We start from the raw sequence: 24,866 nt of genomic DNA, 5'->3' as shown, positions 1-24,866 counted from the left end.
ATTGATCCCTGAGGGACATCAGTAGGAACAGAGCCAATCTCAGACCTGAAACCACTCATAAAAACAAACTGGCGGCGATCAGAGAGATAAGTTTTATAACTTATCTCTCTGATCGCCGCCAGTTTGTTTTTAAACCAGGTTATAACAGCCTCAGAATCACCAAAGACAGCTAAGATCAAGAAGGATAAGGATGGAAAGAGAACCAGAATCTGAGGCTATTAACAGATCACTGTTGACCTTGACCAAAGCTGTCTCTTTACTATGAAACTTACGAAAACCAGACTGAAGGGGCTCGAAAAGATTATTAACAGTAAGATGATTGTGCAGTTACAAATCCACAACACTTTCCAAAAATCTTTGCCAAAAAGGGAAGGTTTGATATGGGGCAATAGTCCCGGACCTAGATTTCCCCAACTTGCCGTGTGACTTCAAAGGATCCTTGCCATGTCACGAATAATTTAGAGCTATTATTAATTTAGAGTTATGTGGCTTAAGGTGTGGAGTTTTGCCCTCAGGTCCAGAATGTACTGTATTTTGTTTTTCCTGTTAGAAGGTCTAAGACATAATGAGGCTTGCGCCCAGAGGCGTTAGCTGAACTGTTAATCATCCGGGGCTGAGCCAAGATTCTTCTCCATCAAAAAAACTTTTTAAAATGTACTTCTAAATAGACCATTTGCATGCATTGTTTTCTTGCATGTGAGGGCTAATTGCTTAAAAATTGTGAAAATTGGACAAAAAGTTGGATTTATCATAAAACTTGCCTTGGGTGTTATCACTGTTTGCAGGACTACCTGTAACTACCTAAACTGTCTATAATAATAGTGTTTTGTGTTTAATATATTTTAACTTTAATTTTACATATCACCAGCACAATTCTTGCCTAAGTGTGTAGGACAGATAACACATAATAACAGATAATCATACAGAACTATCAGTTTCAGAACTATGAGTGGCTTCTCGAGGAAGAACTTCCATGATGCAGTCTTCAAATTGGTCTTAAATAAGGAACATTAGAAGACAGCTGTCCTTATGTCATCTTATTTATAATGCAAACACTGACTATCTAATCAGCCTCCTCTCAAATGGAGCACTGCAGTAGTGATAATATTTTGAAGTGTCCTTGATAACAATGCTGTGCTTGCTAAATAATGCAGAGCAGCCAGCACATGCTTCATTTAGACAATTTGATCTTACATCTGAATAAAAACGTGCACTAGCCCTATGATGCACCTCAAACACACACACACACACACACACACACACACACACACACACACACACCCCAGTAGTGTAGTCCTAAAAAAAGGGGGGGTTGAAAAGTACCTATTCAAAAAATAAACCCCAAAAAACAAAACAAAACAAAACAACACAAAACAACACAAAAAACTTCAGCGTCTGAAAGTCTGTGTGTTTGTTTTGTCTAACTAGGTATCATTAACCTGACTAATGTCTTAAAAACATTTATGATATATTTTGCAATCTTCATCATCTCTATCAGTGCTTGAAGTTTGAACCAATAGGTGACGCATGTTGGCAATGTATAGCCTATATACATTAGGCCTGGGTATTGCTGTCTACCTCATATATTGTACATATTATGGATACATCATAATATAGTACAAAGCATCCTTTTCACATATTACATCAAGATTATTACCGCTCAATACCAATTCTCAAATAGTTTTACTGTTTAAATGTAATAACATTGCAAATTTAATTAAATGACAATTGACACAAAGGAACGAAAAGCATAAGCAAGTAATTTCAACGCAGATATTTTAGATTTATTTGTAACTTTGCTAACACAGTATTTCAGTGTGAATATTTAACTACAGATTACTTATTAATCAGTTGGGGAAAATGATAAGCCCATAAAGGAAATGTAGTGAAAAATACTTTAATTTAAATGTAGAGTAAAATGAATGAATAGCATTAGAAAACAGCTGTAAGGGGGATGCAGAGAAAACGCTTTGCTAAAACGCCCATAAGAGGATTCCAGCTGTGAGCCTTCCAAGAGGAGGACTATACCATGGGGAGTGCTTCTCTGAATCGTTTCATTTCATCGACTGCCATGTAATGATTTCTTTAAAGCCAGTATTAAAAGTTACGATACATATATAAATAAATCGCGTTGTACCGCAATAAAAAAACCAGGCGCGTGCACGTGATACGAGCGCACAGAACAGTAGTCTCGCGAGCGCACATTTCTGCTCCGCGAATGACGAGCGCTCACTCGACCCTCTCTATTCTTTACTGTACTGCTGAGATAAAAGCCCATATACAAGGTGCGTCTCAAATTAGAATATCGTGGAAGAGTTTATTTTTTTTCCTGTAATTTAATTTAAAAAGTGGAACTTTCATATATTTTAGATTCATTACACAACTACACAAATTCATCAAGCGACTTAAGGCATAATCATGCTGATAATATTCCATCCGTCCTAAGAGATATGGACTAAAGTTTAAGATTGAGGGATTTATTCTATAATTCATAAATATTATAATTTACATTTTATAAATATGCCAATACAATAAAAAAAAGGCTGAATAAATTACAATATCAGGCTATCCTATATATTATAATTGACAAAAGTGATATATTAAAAAACTTTCTTTTAATGAAAAACCAGGGTCAACCTGCTGTTTTATATTCAATAATCTATACAATGTCAAATCATCATTATTCTAAGCAGAGATGGAAACTCAAGTCTGTGACTTGGATTGGAGTCACACTTAAGTCACAAGACTTGCGACTTGACTTGGACTCGTGAACAACTGACTCGAGACTTGACTTGGACTTGAAGACAGAGACATGTAAAGAACACAAGTCATTTTGGTCTCTCACCACAAGAATACCTTATTATTCACAACACAATCACCTGAAAAACACAAACATCAGGAAACATGATCAGATTTCTCTCTTTTTCTTCTTTTCTTTTTTTCTTAACCAACATTCAATAATAAAAAAGCAAGAACACAGTTCCTCTCTATTGAAAAGAATGTGCTACAGTGTATGTTACCAAAATGAATCAGAAATGTTCCTAGGTCCCCAATCACCTCCAAAGGTTTAGCACTATTAGGGCCTTTTAAGAGCTATATTGCATTAGACATAAGGGTTTATTTATATTATGTAATCTTCAGATCTTTAGATGTTTGCCAAGAAGAATGGGCAAAACTCTGAGTATCAGGATGTACATAACCGATAACCTGGATTTGAAATGGAACATGTGATTGCAGTCTTCAAGGACATGTTCTTATCAGTATTGCACCTCCTGAATTTTGGCTGTATACCTAGGGTCGTTGTCCTGTTGGAAGGTTAAACTGGTTTTCTTCTAGGGTTACATTGTATGTGATGTCATCCATCCTCTACCCTGATCAGTCTCCCATTCCATGGTGATGAAAAGCATAGTCACAATGTGATGCTACCACCACAATGCTTCACTGTAGGAATGGTGTTCTCAGGATGAATGAGCAGTGTTGCTGTTCTGCTAAACATTTGTTCCTCATAAGACCAAACAGTCCTTTTCTAGGTTGAAGACCAAGTCTACAACCAAGTGTCCAATCTATGTTTGCCTTGTGAACAGCTTCTTGCATCTGAGCTGTGGATCTCTCCAGCTATTTCACAATTACCCTTGGCCTCTTGGTTGCTTTTTCTAACTAATCTCCTCTTTACCTGCTCACTGAATTTTTGCTGATTTTTTTCAATAATGGATTTCACTGTGCTTTGTGAAATGGTCAAAATTTGATATTGTTTTATAACCAAACCCTGATTTATACTTTACCACAACTTTGTCCCTGACTTATTTTGATAGCTCTTTGGATTTCATGATGGTGCGTGTTTAGGTGTACAAACTCTGGGTTCTACCATGAACAAGTGTAGTTATACTGAGACCATGTGACACTTTTAATTGTTACACTGGGACTAATTTAGAGGTTTCACAGCTGGGTCATTCCATCGCAAGTGGTCCAATACAGGTTGCGTGACCATTTTTTCTTAACTATTTTTTTTGGGGGAGGGGGGGGGTGATTGCCTCTATGTGTTGACATTGCAAAACCACCAGTTTTTCATTGTATGAAATATTATTATTATTATTTTTTAATTTTAAACTTGGTTTAACTATGACAGTCATCTTTGTGTCATGGCACACAACAAATTTTGGTTATCCAGCTGTTTACAGAAACCTCAATATCTTGGCTCAGGATGGTCCTAGCTCCTTGGGACAAAAGCTGATCTCTAGAACACATTACAAGGTACATGTACATATATAAACATTTTGCACATTCTTGTTTTGTACAGACTTAGACCTTAATTCCAAATGTAATGCACAATATTGCTCACAGCTCTATGAACTGAATCTTGCTGGAAATGCCTCCTCACGAGCATGGTTTCCTGTGTTCATGTCACGTGCACATACCTAGTTTTTATGTGCGTGGGTTTTGAGACTAATTAAACACCATAGGGGAATTCAAATAACAATGCACCAATTTCAACAAAGAATCACAAAATCAATGGGGAAGCTAATACAAAGGTATATTAGAGACTTGTGCAGCAGCAAAACAAGTGGGTATACCAAGGGTATACTAATATTGATCCTTACAAGTCATTAAACTCAAACTAAAAACACTAACAAGCTAAATAACCTCAGGCTAACTATTATATAGGTTATTGTAAATTAGTAGCCAAGGTCGCAAACCACTGTTAGACCTTATGCCCCTAGATTGCTGGCTATTATGAGATAGAAGAAATGTTACCCACATTAAAAGGTTCATATGAAATCAAGACAAGCTAAACTTTTATTTCGTTTGACTTGCAGTAAAAAGAAAAGGTTTACAAACTTACAATTTCAGTCCCTTTAATGTTTATAAATGTGTTAAAAGAGCATTTCTGATGCATGACAACATTGTGAATGACTGTTTTAAAGGTATGTTTGACATGATGGTCCTAAATATTATTATATAGGCCTATTACTATAATATCTTTAAAATATTTGGCTTGGGTAACAGTGTTCTCTATGGGTCGCTCATCATGAGTACAGACAATGACACAAACGTAACACAAAAGCATTGCATAGAGGCCTTGGAAACTTTCCATGTAATTTACTCTTTAAAATGAATGATTTGATATTTCCTATTTTCTGTTAAAGCAGATTAAATGAATTCATTAACCCATTTGCAGCCTCAACATCTGCTTACCTGGAGTGTGGCAGATGAATTACTATAGCACTTATTAGAATTAAACTCATACATTTGGGTTAACAGGAAGTCAGTATTCTGTTTTTTTTTTTTTTTTTTTTTTTTAAATATAGCAAAGCAAAATAGTTTTTTAAATTTCATTTGTAAATAAGATGTCACCAAATATATGGTTTGAATTCTGTGCTTCAATGCTATCTATGATTCTTACAGAAACCAGACAAAACAATCATTCAAAATTCTGGTATAAAGTGGTATTAAGACTTTATTCAGAACTTATAAGAGTTTCAAAATGAGTACATTGAGTAATTTCTGACTGCAACTGTAATGGTCTCTTGAGACAGTATTATGGTAAAGAAGGAATGGGGTCCCTTTCCTTTTAACCATCTGTGCACTGGTGATCTTCCCATGAGGAGTTGCACGCCAAATGCATCAAGTTTGTCCTTTCCACAGGGCGGTTTTCAAGACAAACTGTCATGAATCCATGGGATGACGCCACTAACTCCCAGCAGGCCACAGGAGAGGATTGGGAATGGAAATGGAAATGGCTGTCTAAGAGGATATCTAGCTCAAGGTGAAATTAAATGCAGGGTTTACAGATATTTCAGGACATCTACTTCTATTGCCTGAAAAACAGAGATAGATGTAGATTTATAAAACTTTTAGATAGAACATAACAATTCTTGCCTAAGTGTTTATGAAAGATAACACTATTATCATACTGCATTGAAAAAGTGGCTTCTCGAGAAAGAACTTCTGTGATGCTGCCTTCAAATTGGTCTAAAATAAGGAACATTAGAAGACAGCTGTCCTCATGTCACCTTCTTGATAATGCAAACACTGCGCATCTAATAAACCTCCTCTCAAATGGAGCACTGCGATAATGATAATATTTTGAATTCATAACAATACTGTCTTTGCTAAATACTGCAAAGCAGCCAGCACATGCTTCATTAAGACAATTAAATCTCACAGCTACAGTAATTACAGTAATACAGTAGTTAAGCATAACTATAATAGTTATCATAGCTAATGTTACCTCTCCAGCAGAGCTATTTAATTTTATTGGCTAGCCAGGTTCACTAACAAACTAACATTAGTTAGTAACATTACTAACTAACATTAGTAAAGGTATTATTGTAAATAAAACAAAATGATAGTTTTAGCCTACTATTAATTTTCTTTTGTGGAAATTTGTAGCCAAGGTCACTAGCCTCTGTTAGCCCTCATGCTCACACCTGGACTGGGAGTGAAATAGATTTCTGATTTTACCTGAATGCATATAGCTTTAGTCTCAAAGTTTTGCAAATATGATGCAAAAAGTGAGAATATATTTTCTACTTACAATTGGATCTTTCACTGGCGAGTATCTCTTCACAACCTGGCCTTTTCGGTCAATGAGGAACTGCACAAATCACACATCAGACATCATTGTCAATTTTTTCTGAGCTAAAAGAGCATTTAAGATAAGATAAGAAGATGTACCTTTATTGATCCCCCATAGGGGAAATTCAAATTGACAAAGCAGCACAAGTAGAATGAGTAACATGAAAGAAAGAAAGAACGAAAGAAAGAACAAAAGAAAGAAAATAAATCATTTCCATAAATACCTATACAACAGAAATAATAGAAGCAATAAAACAGATCTGTGTGTATGTGCATATGCTAAAGTTCTATTTGTATATGAACATGTGCAATATCCTCTGTATTTATATACATGTGCAAGATCTGTGAAATGACAAATAACTGTTGAGTGTGTGGTTCTGTGAGACTCAATCAGTGGAGTAGGAGGTACTGGGTATTGTTGTATTGTGGAGTCTGATTGCACAAAAGAGCCCCTCAGACGTTTTGAGGCACTTGGCTGGATGAATCTGTGGCTGAACATGCTCCTGAGCCTCCTCAGCTCAGCATAGAGAGGATGAGACAGATTGTCCATGATAGCTTTCAGCTTCCCTCTCATACTCTTCTCAGTCACTTCCTCCACCCTGTCCAATTCCATCCCTACCACAGAGATGGCCTTCCTCACCAACTTGTTCAGTTTCTTGGCACCGCAAGTCCAAATGCACCTACCCAGCACACCACAGCAAAAACATAACACTGGCCACCACAGACTGGTAAAACATCCATAGGAGCCAATGCACACATTAAGGGACCTGAGCCTCTTTAGAAAGAACATCCTGCTCTGTCCTTTCTTATAGAGGGCCTCAGTGTTGTCTGGCCAGTCCAGTTTGTTACTGAGTTGCACCCCTAGGAACTTGTAGGTGTCCACAATCTCCACTCCCTCCCCCCTTATGGTGACAGGGGTGGGGGGCCGCTTGCGCCAGTCCATCACCAGCTCCTTGGGCTTCCCAATGTTGAGCTGGAGGTGGTTGTTCTCATACCATCTTATAAAGCTGTCGATAAATTTATTATCTGTGATACACCCAACAATGGAGGAGTCATCTAAAAACTTCTGTAGGTGGCACGTTCCAGAACTGAACAGAACAGAAGTCAGAGGTGTAGAAGTTGAACAAAAATAGAGACAGTAGAGTTCCCTGGGGTGCTCCAGTGTTGCTAGTCACCACGTCTGACAAACAGCCTTGCAGCCTGACATACTGCGGCCTACCAGTGAGGTAGTCTGTAATCCAGGCCACAAGATCCTGGTCCACCTGCATCACAGAAAGCTTCTCATCCAGCCAGAGTGGCTAAAATGTTAAAAGCACTAGAGAAATCAAAGAACATGATCCTCACAGTGCTTTGTGGCCTCTCCAGGTGTGTGTAAGCTCTTTAAAGCAGGTAGATGATGGCATCCTCCACACCAATATCACCCTGGTATGCAAACTCCAGGGATACAGGCAGTTATGTACCATGGGCCTGAGATGCTGCAGAGCCAGCCTCTCAAGGGTCTTTATTACATGTGATGTTAAGTTGAGAGCACTGGGACATCGTTTCTTGGGCACAGGGACTATGCAGGATGTCTTCCAGATCTTAGGTAACTTCTTCAGTCTCAGGAAGAGGTTAAAAAGATGCTGAAACACTCCTGCCAGCTGCTCTGCACACACATTAAGCACCCTTGGGTTGATGTTGTCAGGTCCTCTGGCCTTGTTAATTAGTTAGTTGACGTTTCACCTGGCTGGTCATGATTGTGATGACTGGGGTGGTTGAAGATATGGCGAGGGTGGGGATATGGGGAGGAGATGATGGTGGTGGTAATGCTGTCTTCCTGGGTGTAGGATGTGTATTAGGGATGTCACGATACCAAAAATCTAGTAGTCGGTACCGATACCACCAAAAGTACACGATACTTGATACCAAAGTCGATACCATGGTGTGGTATAAAAATAAAATTTTAAAAATTAAATTAAAAAACTCCTGGAGGACATCCTCTTCTGGCTGATACTGGCAAAGAGAGAGAGAGGGAGGGAGGGGGGGGTATTTTAGTTATCAGACACTGTCTGACAATGAGTCTCCGGAGGTGCACTCCTAAACGCATGTGCGCACACACCCACCCCTTATACTCTGAATGCAAGCATTAGTTTAAATTCACTGATATGGTGGCAGGCCAAAACGATATATTAAAAGCATGAACATTTGAATAATTATTAGTTACATGAGGCTACATTTAGCTGACAGGACATGGGCTGAAATGCGATGCATGGAGGCCCATTCGGAGGTAGTTTATAACACTGCAATGCGTTAGTGTCTTTAACAAATAACAGGCTATCGCAAACATTACATGGAGCATAACGTTAGCTGGTTTCACGGCCACAATGCCAGCTGCCTCAAATATAATATAGGACCGTCTTTCAGGTGCTTCGACAAATTCCAGGTGTTTCCTCGCTTTGTTTGAAATGAACGATAGCATCGGCTGCACACCGGAAACCGATACTAGCTTTCCTCTCAATGAGTGGGGGTGGAGCTAAACTTTTAAGCTAAGCTAAACTTCTGTAGTTTTTCCCGTGTGCTTGTAGGCATTCCTCTTCTTCTTCACCACTTGTGGACCGACTAAAACACTTGCACGTATTTGCTGCCCCCTTCGGTCCAAAAGAATCGCAACCTTGGTACTTTCGGTACAAACGGTGCTAACGATACTGCAGAAAAACAAGTACCGTCACATTTTAAGAATGTTGGTACTGACTTGGTACCAAAGTATCGGTTCTCGTGACATCCCTAATGTGTATTGATGTCATTTTCTGTCTTTGCATTGTCTGCTGCTGAGAAGAGGCGGGCTGTGGATGTCATTCCCCAAGTTTGTGGTGGCGCCGCAGGAAAGCCTGTGAAGGAGGGGGCAGACGAGGTGTGAAATGGGACCGCCATCTTAGAGATGTTAATGCGGACATTTGAGGAGGTGGAGGGAAGTTCAGCTGGCATTGGTGAGGCAAACCTGTTGAAAAACTGGTTTAACTCGTTGGCACAACACTTTGTCCACTCAACTGTTCCTTCTGGCCTTTTCATGCCAGTAATGCTCCTCACTCCCCCCACACCTCTCTCAGATTGTTCTGTTGCAGCTTCCCCTCAATCATGTTCTTATAGCAGTCTTTAGCCCACCTCAGCTCCTTCTGTATTCCCTTCTTGGCCTCATCAGGGTTCCCTAGCCATGAAGGCTCTCTTCTTTCTGTTCAGCAGGGCTTTGCTGTCCCTGTTGATCCAAGGCTTGTTGTTGGGGAAGCAGCAGACCTTCTTGGTGGGGATAACACTCTCCTCACAGAACCTGATGTAGTCAGTTATACACTAAGTTGTACTCTCTATGTCATCGTCACGATCTTCCTGAAACAGCTCCCAGTCAGTTGCCCTGTAACACTCCCTAAAGGCCTCCTCTACCTCCACAGCCCACAGCTGCACAGTCCTTGTGGCGATAGGCTCTCTCCTAACAACAGGCTTGTATGTAGGAGTGAGCTCTATCAGACAGTGGTCTGATTTGCCGAGGGGAGGAAGGGCAGTGGCACTGTATGCTTTCTTAACATTAGCATACAGCAAGTCCAGGGTCTTATCCCCTCTAGTTGCAGGTTACATACTGTGTAAAGTTGGTCTGGTTCTTTGAGATTTTAACATGATTAAAATTTCCATTTATTATAAAGAGTGCACTGGGATGCCATGTCTGCAGGTCCGCAGCAGTTGAATGAATGACATCATAAGCACACCACTGAAAATGGTGGAATGTAAACAATAACACTGGTGGCTGAAAACTCCCGGGGCAGATAGTATGGCCTCAACCCGATGGCCAGCAGCTCAACATCAGACATGCAGATTGTTGCCTTCGTAATAACATGCCCTGGGCTACACCATTTGGGGTTAACAAAGATAGCAAGTCCTCCACCCAATTTCTTGCCGCTCAATTTCTCCCTGTCCACCTGAACTAGTGAGAAGCCGGCTAGTCCCAGTGAACAGTCAGGTATTTTCCTGTTCAGCCATAACACGCTGCACTCCAGGTGTCCTGATAGTTCATCCTACCTTACAGATTGTCCTACCAGGGCTTACTACAGTGTAAGAGAAGACATTATAGTCTTGTAGATATGTTACATAGGTGTGTTGTTATATGTTAAATTGATCATTTCTACCTGTACTGTCTTGCCTTAAGTCACTTTTTTTTCCTTTTTCTTTTTTTTTAAAAAGTAAGATCATGAGACATGACATAGCAGTTGTACTGTCCCTCAAATGAATTAAATTAAATAGGCACATACCTTGGTGAAATTCCACTTGATTCCACTGGGAAAACACAAAAGACACATTTTAGCCACCAGGTTTATACTATAGCCATTATACTGTGTCACTGTGAAGTGGAAAAACAAAGCTTGACTCAGTATTTTATCCACTGTGTAATGAAGAGGACTGTAATGTCTTTGCACATTTTAACAAGAGTTACTTTCCTACAATCATGGTCATGGGGTTTCTTTTTTATCTTTTGTGCAGTGATGATTTATTAATTTATATGCTTTAGTTTTACAGTTGCTCTTCCCTATTGATCACATACTTCTCATCCAGCCTACTCAGAGGTATTTCCTTTTGATTTGCCCCTTCTAATGTTTCTTCACACGGGCGGCTGTGGCTCAGGTGGTAGAGCGGGTTGTCCACTAATCGTAGGGTTGGCGGTTCCTTGCATTGCAGCTCTGCTTCCATTGATGTGTGTGTGAATGGGTGAATGAGACACAGTGTAAAGTGCTTTGGATAAAAGTGCTATATAAGTGCAGACCATTTACCATTCTTCCTTCCCAAAGGGCTTTCCTCCAAATCACAGGTGTCAAACATACAGCTAATCCAAGTTTCTGATCTAGCCCATCAACTGAATTTAGAATCAGTGTTAAAAAAATATACATAGATACAACGATACATCTCTATGTATCTAAATGGAAAATACATTCACCTGCTTTTATAATAGGCCTGAATAGTGCTGACTTACTTTCCTAGGAATCCTTTGCCATTGGGTTGCGCCTTCATCCACTTCCACAGGTCATGAGCTTCTTGTCCGTTTACTTTGATCTTACTGAATAAATCAAATTGCACATTGTAGGATTTGACATGGTGTTTGATCTGTGCATGGGTGCCAGGTTCCTGATTAATAGAGAGGAAAAAACAGTCACTAGCATCTAAACAAATAATTAGCATTATGCTTATTGTACACTATATATATATATTAGTGCAATAATACCAAGTGCAATAGTGTTTTTTGTGCTCTCTGACATTTTCAGCTCATGTTTTCTTTTTTTAACACTTCGCACTTGTTTACACATTCGCTGCTTGATTTCCCAAATGCTGCAGTTCGAGTTTCTTGTAAATGAGGGTGGGCTTTAGCGTCACCATTGGTCCACTACAACTCCTCCTCTAGCCAATCAATCGAAGAGGGGAGTTGACGTCATCCCACTGCGACTCATGGCTGTTGTGTTCATAGACATACATAGACGCCGCACTGGCCCGGTGCTGCGAGAGGTCAACACGTCCGCCATATTGATCCAAGCAAGACTTCCCTATTAACAAATAGAAGTAAACGAGCGAGCTGCGTTTTTTCTGAATAAAAAGAACAATAACATCACATCTCAAACGATTTCAATGGTTTATGCTCTACGTGGAGTATAAAAAAAAGTTCTGTCCCCAGTTACTTAGAATCTCTATAGATATATACAGAGAGAGTGTGTGTGTGCATATATAAAGACCTTCTTTGTTAAAACAGCTGCAAATACTGTCTGAAGATTACTCATACTATTTCTATCATCTAAACATATAGCAGAAATAGTGATTTCGATTTCAGCCGCTATTTCGCTTCCGTCCTCTCAGTGATAAGCGGGTATCTGAAATGGGAAGTTGTGCAGCGCCACCTTGTGTACCGGAGTATTTCTGTGTTTCAATAAGCGCCATCTACTGTCAGGGAGTGAATTTACACTTTCTTTCAGTTCGTTGCGGAGTTTAATACGTGGGTGTGAACACAACAAAAACAACGCTATAAGAAAATCATCCCTGTGTGAACCAGCAAAAATGCCTAAAAAATAATGAAATTAAATGTTTTTGCATTAATAAAAAATACTAAAGAGAAGTAAACAGTAATAAATTAAACAAACTCAATATCTGTTGTGATGACCCTTTGATTAAAAAAATAAAATAAATAAATAGTAGTCACAGGTAGAATTAGTGCAGTTTTATATGGAAATGATCTGTAAGTTTTATTGAGCATGTTGCAGAACCAGTCACAGTTCTTCTGGAGACTTTGAGTGTCGCACTTGCTTCTTATATTTTGCAGCAAAACACAGCAGCCTTCATTGTGTTTTTTTGTCTGAAAAGTGGTCTCTTATGCTGCTTTCTTGACTGTCATACAAACATTTTTCTGTATCATTTAATTTTGTGCTGGAAAACTAATGTTTGGGAATCTAAAATGTTTTTGTATTGACTCGATAATGTAGAAATCATCAAATAAAAAAATCTATAACAAAGTTTGTACTAAAACAATAATGTGCCTAAAACTTTTGCACAGTAAGAGAGAGAGAGAGAGAGAGAGAGAGAGAGAGAGAGAGAGAGAGAGGGACACTCTTTCACACAGTAACAATAGGTGTTAATTATTAAATAGTTATAAACAATGATATTAATGCTTTCGCAGCAGCATTTCCAAGGCACTGTTAGACACTTAAACATGACCCTTATCCCTCAACTGCTCAGCTTGGAGTGGGTTTTGCCCCACTGCTAAGTCATCTGCCAAATGAATAAATCAAATTTTAAGATGAAGTCATTGATTTGAAAAGCCATATTATTAGCTCAAGAAAAGGGATATTGTTAAAGGGTGTTCTCATACTGATCAAGTCTTATATCTTTAAGCCTATCTGTAGTTTATTGTAAAGTTAGTAAGTGTGATATGCAACCCATAGGCTGTAGCATAGAAGCAATGAGGAAAAAAACCATCCCAAATAATATAAGAGGGTGGAGAGAGACCAGGATAAAGAAAGCTGGATTTTGGTATGTTCTGGAGGTTTCCATATTCATACTGAACATGCTAAGAACATAATATTATGGTGGAATTTGTTTGTTTGTATTTAACTTTATTTCCATACCAGGTTCAATGGCTGTTTCATGGCAAATACAGATATTAATCAAACATTCAATAAATTCAGCTTTTAAAATCTAACAATTCTGTGTAACCTGACAACTCTTTAAAAAAAAATCTTTAAATTTACTTCTGATAAAAATTGTAAAAGTTCTGGGTCCATCTTACAAAACAAGTTTTTTAAAGTTTGTCCTGATAAAAGGTGTTAAAAAACAAGGCAGACCACAAAAATATATTTTTAAGGGAGTGTAAGAATATTGACATTTTGGGGGGTGGGGGGGGGGGGTGGCCATATTTTATGTAGTTTTGTTTCATCATCCCTACTCTTCACCCACCTCAGCGCCCAACAAGTGGAAGCACAGAGCCACGGACAACCACCGGGTATGCATCAAAGATGTAGGAATGATATACTCGTGTAAGCACATCAGGGATTTGCATTACTCAGTTGACAATCAGCCAACACCTTCTGAACTACTGCAAATTGTAAAACTACTATAAAATCCCCAGCACAAGTCTTGACTAGCCGGTTGGTTGGAATGGGTCCTTATGACCTCCAATCTAAGAAAAATTGGAGCCAAAGTATTGTGTTGGAGCTGGGATAGCCGACGTGTGCCTCATTCCTCAAATACCAGGATCTATTCTTCCTCTGACAGGGTTTGCAACTATGGCATAACAAGTTTCCCTATTGTTTGACTCTTATGATCAACAGGGGGTGCTAGGGACCTATTCCACCCCCAGTCCCCTTGGGGACTCTTATGGTGGGAGGAGAACTGACCTTGACAAAGTCTCACTAACACTGAGATATGCAACAGTTAATCTACAGACTGAATAATGTGTGTGATTTTGGCCTAGTTACACAAATGTACAGTAAAGGAAATTGTAAAAATGTATTTGTACTAGCTCTACCTTATTAATTTATTACTGAAGTATACAGCAGTTGCTCCCTTCATACATATACAGTACCGTATATTCCTCATTTTAAGATGTTTATTGTTTTCTTACTATTTACTCATGAAGCCTGAGGACTACAAAATTAAGAATGAAAATGAAAATTTGAAGCATGTATAAAGGCATCATACCTGGTTGCCAAACTGGTTGCATGGGAAAGCCAGGATGGATAAACCTCTCTCAGCGTACTTGGCGTGCATCTGTGCAAACTGAGAGTAGTTTACTGGGGCTTTGGCTCATTGGGTGGCAACGTTGGTGATGATAACCACCTTGCCTCTACAGAAAAAATAAATAAAGACAACAAAGTGTGGTGAAGTTGAAACCTTAATTATAGTTTGTTCTCCCGATTATCAACAGAATTATTCTGTATTTGTATTATGTTCTTCCATTTGATTTCTGTTTTGACTTCAGCTTGTAAGGCTGGTGTGAAGAGATCTGAACCTAGAGAGAACTGTTCTCTGAGGACCAAGGACTCTTATGAGAATTCACACTTGAAATCTCTCCCACAGAATTAGCATCTTCATCTGAGATAACACATCACACTGAGTGGAGACTGGAAGATCACACCTCACTATATTGCTTCTCTCTCTCTCTCTCTCTCTCTCTCTCTCTCTCTCTCCCCACACCCTTCTCTCTCTCTCGCAGTGTTAAGATCACCTTAAACTCACCCAAGGTCTATATGCATTTCATAGTATGCTTAATGTGAATAAGAGGTTAAGTATACATGTATAGTATCATTCAAAAGGTCTCTGTGTGTCTGGAAATCTGGTCTCATTCCCTCAGCAGCAGTTCAAATCACTATTAAGATCTAGAGAAAAATATTGCATGCCATTAAAGGCATACCCTCCCCAGGTCCCTCACACAAATGACCTCCTGTATGTAAATAAGTTACATCCTTCCACAGAAATCAAAGAAATCACAAATGCCAACTGACCTCCTGAATAGTGGGCCCAAAATACAATTCTAATCACAAACACCATTTGGGGAACCTATAGAGTATCTGGGTATTTAGGGAGAACTCGCCAAACATTCAGGGAATCTGTAGACAGATCTCCCACACAATTGTTGTGTGTTGTTTCACTGCCAGGAAAACATCTCTAATTCTCTTTTTTGTGTTTTATGTGATGTTTATATAGAATTTATTACTGTTTGTTATCTTTTGAATTATGAATTATTATTGAAATGACCTGGTTAAAAAATTGTTATATTTAAATTTTTTCTGAACTACCCTGAAATTAGTGTCTCTAGTAGATTACATTAAATCCATGTTACTGCAAATCTGCGACCAGGTTAGTACAGGCTAAAATCCAGGTTTAGGTGGAACATAGGGGCACGCCAACTGAGCTTTTAGAGTCCAGGTTAATGACTTGGCTTTAGTTAAGTGTACTTAGACTGTAAAGACTAAAAGGAATTTACATTTAGAACAACATAGTGTTGACTGACCAGTCTAAATAGCGTGAGCTTTAACCTCTGATTACTGTAATATTATTCTAGTTAAGTGTACATGGTAAACCATGGCATGATTAGACAAAGCTACTATTATAGAGAAGTAAAATTGGTCGACTTGTTCAGATAGCTAGTAGTGGTCATGACTAGACGTATCTCTATCTGACTAGAGATAATGTTATTCTAATTAAGTGTGTACAGATCCATGGGGACCAAAGAAAGTACTTTTTAGAAAAAAGGCAAGCATGGGTGGCCATCTGTATAGTACTAGTCAATTACCGCTGGCTAATGACCCAGACTGGTGAGTTTGTGACTGAGATCCACATACACGGCCGGCGCAACACTCTGAGCAACATGGAATCCCGAATGAATGAGCACAATCTAAGTAAAGGGTTAAACAGGATAATCAAATGTCGAGATCAATTTAATGATAGGGATTAGAATTTTAATATCTCAGATAATTAATTAAATTAAACACGCATCTTTAGCATTGCGGGGAAGTCGGGGACAGTGCCCAAGGAGTGGCAGACCGGGGTGGTGGTTCCCCTGTTCAAAAAGGGGGACCAGAGAGTGTTCGCCAACTATAGGGGTATCACACGTCTCAGCCTCCCTGGTAAAGTCTACTCCAGGGTGCTGGAACAGAGGGTTCGGCCAATAGTCGAACCTCAGATTGAAGAGGAACAATGCGGATTCTGTCCTGGTCGTGGAACAATGGACCAGCTCTTTACTCTCGCCAGGATCTTGGAGGAGGCCTGGGAGTATGCCCATCCGGTCTACATGTGTTTTTTGGATTTAGAGAAGGCATATGACCGGGTCCCCAGGGGCCTACTGTGGGAGGTGCTGAGGGAGTATGGGGTGAGGGGTTGCTCCAGATGCTCGGCAAAAAGTCGGACTCATTCCAGGTGGGGGTTGGTCTCTGCCAGGGCTGGGCTTTGTCACCAATCCTGTTTGTGATATTCATGGACAGATTATCGAGGCGTAGTCATGGTGGGGAGGGGTTGCGGTTTGGTGACCCGATGATCTCATCACTGCTTTTTGCAGATGATGTGGTCCTGATGGCATCATCTGTCCGTGACCTCCAGCACTCACTGGATCAGTTCGCAGCTGAGTGTGAAGCGGCTGGGATGGGGATTAGCACCTCTAAATCTGAGGCCATGGTTCTCAGCAGGAAACCGATGGAGTGCCTACTCCGGGTGGGGAATGAGTACTTAACATAAGTGAAGGAGTTCAAATACCTCGGGGTCTTGTTCACGAGTTAGGGGACATGCGAACGGGAGATTGGCCGTAGAATCATTGCAATCGCTTTACCGCACCGTTGTGACGAAAAGAGAGCTGAGCCGGAAGGCAAAGCTCTCGATCTACCGGGCAATCTTCGTTCCTACCCTCACCGATGGTCATGAAGGCAGGGTGGTGACCAAAAGAACTAGATCGCGGGTACAAGCGGCCGAAATGGGTTTTCCAGGAGGGTGGCTGGCCTCTCCCTTAGAGATAGGGTGAGAAGCTCAGTTATCCGAGAGGAACTCAGATTAGAGCCGCTGCTCCTTTTGCATTGAAAGGAGCCAGTTGAGGTGGTTCGGGCACCTGGTAAGGATGCCCCCTGGGCGCCTCCCTAGGGAGGTGTTCCAGGCATGTCCAGCTGGGAGGAGACCTCGGGGAAGACACAGGACTAGGTGGAGAGATTATATCTCCACACTGGCCTGGGAACTCCTTGGGATCCCCCAGTCAGAGCTGGTTAATGTGGCTCAGGAAAGGGAAGTTTGGGGTCCCCTGGTGGAGCTGCTGCCCCCGCGACCCGATAACGGATAAGCGGTTGAGTGTGGATGGATGGATTAATTAAATGAAGTCAGATATTTCAATCATAAACTAAAGCACTCATTTAACCTTCGGCTATACCTATTTCAATCTTTTGTTATAGGAGAGCAGTGGGCTACTGTAAGTAATTAACCCTTTATAGCTTAGCCCTACGAGCTTGTACTTATTGATCTCCTGTACACATATATTTACCTCATGATTTACTCTCTATTATATTTTTGAGGTTACAGTGACCCCGGATGTGATGTGATGTTTTCCTTTTATCACACACTCAAGACTTTATTTTCTGATTTCTTGGCACTGTAGAAGATACCAGTTTAAACCAGCGTTAGGTTGCACCTGCAGTCTAGTAACCTTGTGTAACCCTAACTTTACTCGTCCTTTGTTAGATTGATGTCATCATATACCAGAAAGATGTGGATCATGTGCTAGAATTCTGCAGTATATGAAGTGAAGTGTATGTGATTTTAAGTCAGCCTGTTAGAATTGCTCTTCTAACAGATTCACTGAGAGTGTATACTCTCTCTCTCTCTCTCTCTCTCTAAAAAAAAAGTTGCTACTTTTAAATGTAGTAGCATGTAAATGGTAATGTTTTTACTGATGAAATTAAGTTCCTGTCCTGTTTTCAAGTGAAAAGTAAGTTTTATTAATTATCTAAAACTGTTGGAAGAGATTTTTTTCTTTTAGCAAATCAACTGTGCTGTTTTGGTTTGTATATTAGTATGTCACCTACCTGTATTTTTCCAGAGACACTTCGTTGCCATCGATATCTGTGACAGTGAAGTCATTAATAGACGTGGCTGTTTTCCAGTCCTCCACCTGTGCAAACTTGGGAAGGAAAGAAAGAGAATCACCTCAGTCACTATGTCTGATCATGACATTTTCTAATACCCGAAAGAAGCACTAACACCATCCAAGACACTTTACTGTTATCAGAGCATACCCAGTAGCACGGACTGACTGTGTACACACACAGTATTTTTTACTAGATCGAATTGAGTGCAAAAGTTCACACTCCATGTGTTCTGGGTGAATGTATATTTTATGATTTATCTCCAAAAATGTGGGTACATCCTGCAATGACAACAGTTTTGGCATGAACCTGAAGGTCTGAAAACCTGATAAGAAGAAGGCAGTATATTAGTACAGATGTGTGAGGGAAATTGGGGTGTTTTTTTATTCACTATAAATATCAGAACATACACTATAGCAACATTTTTGTTACTTACGATAATGAAGCAATGTCTGTGAAATGTAACACACTAAATGTATGGTTTTTATAATTTAAATTTCTTTGTCTTCTTGATTTTGGTCTAAATGTATACCAACTTTTGCCTTCAACTGGACAGTATGGAAAATTCAAAAAACAAAAAGAGTCATTTGAAAATTCAGTTCTCCCTGTACTATATTCAAAACACGTTATTAACACATTATTTGATGTTTTACTCTGTGAATTAAATTTTTTAATTTACACTCATTTCAAATCTGATGACTGCAACACACTCCAGAAAAGTTGGGACAGTGGACTGTTCACCACTGTGTAACATCACCTTTTCTTTTATTAACATTTATTAAGCATTTGGATGCTGAGTGAAGACACCAGTTGGTTACGTTTAGCAAGCGGATTTTTCCCCATTCATCCATTATGCATTTCTTCAGCTGTGCAACTATACTGGTTAGTTGCCTTATTTTGTGCTTCATAATGTGCCATGCATTCTCAATCAGAGACAGGTCAGGACTGCAGGCAGGCCATGCTAGCACCCGCACTCTCTGCTTACGCAACCATGTGCTTGTAATCTGGGCAGAATGTGGTTTGGCGTTGTCCTGCTCTGGATGGCAGCATATGTTGCTCCAAAATGTGTACATATCTTTCTGCATAATGGTGCCCTCACATATGTGCAAATTAGCCATGCCATGGGCACTGACACACCCCCATACCATGACAGACGCTGGTATTTGGACCTGATGCTGATAACAGCTTGGATGGTCCTTTTCCTCTTTGGCCTGGAGAACACGACAGCTTTTTTTTTCAAAAACTATTTGAAATGTTGACTCGTCGGGCCACAAAACACGATTCCACTGTGCTACTGTCCATCTCAGATGAGACCGAGTCCAGAGAAGTTGGTGGCACTTCTGGACAGTGTTGAATTTTGGCTTCTGCTTTGCATAGTAAAGCCTTAACTTGCATCTGTGGATGCAGTGGAGTATGGTGTTGTCTGACAAAAGCTTACCAAAGTATTTCCCGAGCCCATGTCAGGATATCCATTACAGACTCATGACAGTTTTTAAGACAGTGACGTCTGAGGGATCGGAGATTCAGAAGTGGTTTTTGGCCTTCCCTAAATTTCCCCTGTCCCAACTTTTTTGGAATGTGTTGCATGCATCAATTTCAAAATAAACGTTTATCTTCAAAAAACTATGCAGTTGATTAGGTGAAACATTAAATACCTTGGCTTTATATGTTTATTACTTAAATTCAAGTCAAAGTACATATAAATCCCTCCTCTTTGTTTTTATTAGCATTTTCCATATATATATATATATATATATATATATATATATATATATATATATATATATATATATATATATATATATTTACATCTGACTGTTGAAGCCATGGTCTGCAAAGAGCTTACAGCATGCATGGTATTTCCCTTGTGGAATGGAAACCATCAGGAGAAGGGCATAAAAGCGTTTCCAAAATATTAGACCTGAAGCGGGCTGTGCACAGGAGATGCCTTTACAATTTGACAGATCTAGAATGTTTTTGCAAGAAAAGTGGGAAAATATTGCCAGGTCAAGATGTGACAAGCTGATAGACTCTTACCCAAAAAGACTGAGTGGTGTAATAAAATCAAAAGGTGCTTCAACAAAGTATTAGTTTATCAGTGTGCAGAGGTGGGTAGTAACATGCTACATTTACTTCACTTCATTTACTTGTGTTCCTTTTTGAAAAAAATGTACTTTTAAGAGTAGATTTAACTGGCCATACTTATACTCTTTTTTAATAGTTCATTTTTAATCATAGAAATATACTTTTACTTCTAAATTTTTACGCTAAATTCTGTGTCATTTCTCCGTTCCTGTTAAATATTGATAAATGTATTTTAATAATACAGATTTTAATAATGAGGTCGCTGCAGTGGTCTGAATGCAGACACAACTGCTCACTGTGTTAGCGGCTCAGTCCTGGAATATAATGGCAGTAGAGGGGGAAGAAGCAAGCATGTCAATGGAGGCAAGACACACACACGCACACAGATGTGGACAAGTTTGTGTTGTTAACATGTTGGGAAAATGTTTGTTTTTTGGGGCGTGTTTGTGAGATTTTATGTTGAAAATGACAGTTTATGTGTTATTGTACCCATCACAGGACTGGGATATGCTGCTTCATCTTGAACCCAGGTTTTACACAGATATAAACAGAACACACAGACTTTCAAGGAGAGGTGTGACTAACAGTACAGTTCTCCATGTAGTCTGAGATTCAGGATTTTCCCTTCATTTTAATCAGATCTGAAGTAACTAGTCACTTGCTACTTGAGTAGTCTTCTCATTGGATACTTTATTACTCTTACTCGAGTTATTACTGTTACTGTTACTTGAGTAATTATTTTTATAAGTATTTTGGCTACTCTATCCACCTCTGTGTCATATCACAGCAAACCAGTGACTACATTTCCCATCCTGCACTGTGGCCTACAAACATGGCCACCATGGACTACAATTCCCAGAACACTCTAATCACGCACACCTGCATCAAATTCACAGCACTCACAACCATAGTATAAAGAGGCTGTTTGAACACAATGACTTTGTGAAGTATCACCATACCAAGCGTTTGTACCCTGTTCCCTGTTTTGTTTCATGGTCTTTGATCTTGTTTCTTGTTTCTCATTTCTCATTTCTCATTCTCGATTCTTGCCTTGCCTCGTTTATGCATGCTTGCTGATCGCCTGACCCATTGCCTGTTTTTGACCATGCTATTGTCTCGTGATTTGGATTTGTCTGCCTGCCTCTCTTTATTGAAAGCTCTTATCTGCACTTGCATCCGTCCTAACCTCCATTACGTCCACAACGTGACACTCTATCGGTGTGCACACATATGTTATTGTAGCTTCTTCATTTTTCCTATTTTTCCCTAAAATGTTACGGATTGTTTTTCATGTAATTTTTATATTTTGAATTTCACATTGAGGGTGCAAAAAGTTGACATGATTGATCTTAGTTTAAATTTTTTTTTACATAACAAAAAATCTGTCATTTTAACAGGGGTGTGTAGACTTTTTATATTGACTGTAAACATGTGCCTTGATGATAAAACAAGTTTCAGAGCTGCACACTCAATAGTATTTTTTCATACTGGCAACTGTGATTTCCTCTTTTAGAGGTAAAAATGAGTGTTGCTTTGATATTGAAAGTTCTTTTTTATGCATTCGCCTGTGATATTTATTTTCTGCTAAAAAATTCTCTCAGCTAAAAACAGTTTCATGTAGTGCAGTGTGAAGCTTTGCTGTGTCAGACCTTGACAGTCCAGTGTTTGGTCTTGTGCTCGGGTTACTGTCTGTGTGGCGTTTTACATGTTCTCCCCATGTAAGATGAATAAATGGAAAAAAAATCACTGTTTCCTCCTCCAGCAAACTAAAGGAAAGCCAGAATCCAATACAGTTTTGGAATTTAAGTGTTTAAGTCTATTACTCATTTACCATCATACTGGATTTGGCAAGACTTGGAACAAACATCCATTTAGACAGCAAAATTGAGGAACTTTTTTAAAGCTGGAAGTCACGCATTAACTGATTGCTCTCTTCTCTGTTATCAAGATTATCCAGTGAGACTGCAGGTCTCCATCACATTCATTTACATTTACGTCATTTAGTAGATGCTCTTATCCAGAAAGACTTCACAGAAATGTTTTGTAGTTCCATCAAAAACATTCTCATGCTAGTACACATAGGTCAGTGTCTAAGAATACCATCAAACTAAACCCCTTTTAGAGACCACTACCACTAGAATATTTTTTTAATGGGTGATGAGATCAAAACAACAAAATTCCAAGAACTCTGAATTTCACCTGTAGCATTCTTAAAAATGTCATTTATAAATGTACGTGATTACCTTGAAAAACAACTTTATGGCATGTTTACTTGTACTGACATAAGAAGAGATGAAACTGTTTACTCCAAACTCCCTTATAATTGAGGTCTCTGTGCAGTTGTTGAATTCAATAAATAAACATTTACAATTACTTTCACTTTCTGACATTGGGAGTACACCAGTGAAATATTTTTCTGGTCACTTTCTCTCTCCTTTTGTTAATGGTGTCCTTGTGCAATCAGGTGCAAACTAACTATACTGCTACGTGTACAATCACAACATTTCTTCCCTTTGGAAAAGTAGTTTAATCTCTCATAGGACAAATGATACCGAATTAGAGCCTAATTAAAATTATATTTGAGGAATTCCTAAAAGTGTTTACAAATATGTTTTTATATATACATAAAATGTTTGTTTGTGTGTGTTGACCCTGCAACAAGTGCCCTTAGACTGCCATTATAAAGTATAAACAGGTTTTCTGTTCTTTTCTCATTACAGCAAAAGACCTCTAGTATAAATATGAGAATTGTTGTGCATTTGTTCTTACAATAAGTGCTTTAAACATTTTTTTCCACAGAAATCATTTTCAGCATGTATCATTGCTAGTAATTCCCTGCAGTCTCACCCACTGAAAGAATTAAACACAATGCACTAACCTCTTTCTGTTTTCTGAAAGCCATCAGCTAGTTCAGGTTAACATCAGATGCAGGAAGAAACACCACCATTCAGACAATGAGTGCACTGTAAGTGAACTTCAGCACTGGGAAGTTATTAGTCTACTCTGATGCTCATTTTGCACGAGGTATAGCTCCTCCCTATGAAAAGCAGAAGTTGCAAATAGAATCGAAAGTCTTTCACCGTTCTGTATTTGAAAATGCCAAAAAAAACAGCAAATGAACTGTGAGTGAGTGCTCAGTACTGCTGGGAATATGCTCCAGTTACATTTTGTTCAGGCGCACGCACAGATAGCCAGCCTAACTTAGACAATGGCCCCCCATTAAGCTTAACAACAAGCAAGCTAGTCTGTCGATGGCATAAAATAGCATCGTGACAGGGTTGGAAATGCCACCAAAATGAATAAAAATGCCCCCAAAATTCAAGATATGAATTACCCCGTATGAGTTCTTGTTTTTAAAATAAAATAAATAAACAAACAAACAAACAAACAAATATATATATGTATATATGTAACATAATACAGTTAAGCAATATCACATGAGCAAGAGTGTTGTTTTCCCGAATATCAGCGCGATTGCAAATGTGATATTCATTCACAATGTGATAGTTCTATAAACAAGAAGTTAATATTAAGTTACAATCTTTAGACACATTATTATCAATTTTGACTATTTTGGCTTTATATATCACCAGTTAAATTGTTCCAAACAAAGCAGAACAGTTGCGTCTCCCAGCAACACAGAGTGGTGTTTTTGAACGAATTGGGTGAGGCAATGACTACGTTTACATGCACATCAATACATCAATATTAATCAGAATTTGGCAATATCCTGATTAGTATTGAGTCATGTAAATGCCACAATTTGATTCACATTAAGACAATATTCTGATTCTCTAAATTGTGATTCCCACTCCTGGAATATGTCTGTTTTAAATGGGAATTTATTGCATGTAAACACTTTATTCAGAAAATCCACTGAAAAGAGATATATGCGCATGCTCAGCCCGCAAGGAATTGTGGGTGCTAACAGATGCTTAGCTGTAGGCTAGGTATTTAGGAATGGCAACTCAGGCAAGCTTACAACCATGTACTGTATACAGGAATATTCCAATGCCTGTACACATATAAACATCATATTCGGAATATGGCTACAACCCCGATATAGACCATAAACTTGCTTCACTAGTC

The 24,866-nt window shown here is 39.1% G+C and overlaps 1 protein-coding gene and 1 pseudogene across 1 annotated transcript in view; both read right to left on the bottom strand.

The window, feature by feature from the left end:
• Window positions 1-23,735, bottom strand: part of gpx4a (glutathione peroxidase 4a) — a 32,054-nt gene extending 8,319 nt beyond the window's left edge. Inside the window, exon 1 of the mRNA XM_053634177.1 lies at window positions 23,656-23,735. Coding sequence (XP_053490152.1) covers window positions 23,656-23,679 — 24 coding nt within the window. The 5' untranslated portion in view covers window positions 23,680-23,735. The remainder of the gene's footprint in view (window positions 1-23,655) is intronic.
• On the bottom strand, window positions 5,438-23,738 carry LOC128613433 (phospholipid hydroperoxide glutathione peroxidase-like; annotated as a pseudogene).
• Between the last annotated feature and the right edge of the window lie 1,128 nt (window positions 23,739-24,866).

The sequence above is a fragment of the Ictalurus furcatus genome, chromosome 10 (genome assembly GCF_023375685.1).
Source record: "Ictalurus furcatus strain D&B chromosome 10, Billie_1.0, whole genome shotgun sequence".
NCBI lineage: Eukaryota > Metazoa > Chordata > Actinopteri > Siluriformes > Ictaluridae > Ictalurus > Ictalurus furcatus.
This window is presented reverse-complemented; position numbering and strand designations above follow the sequence as displayed.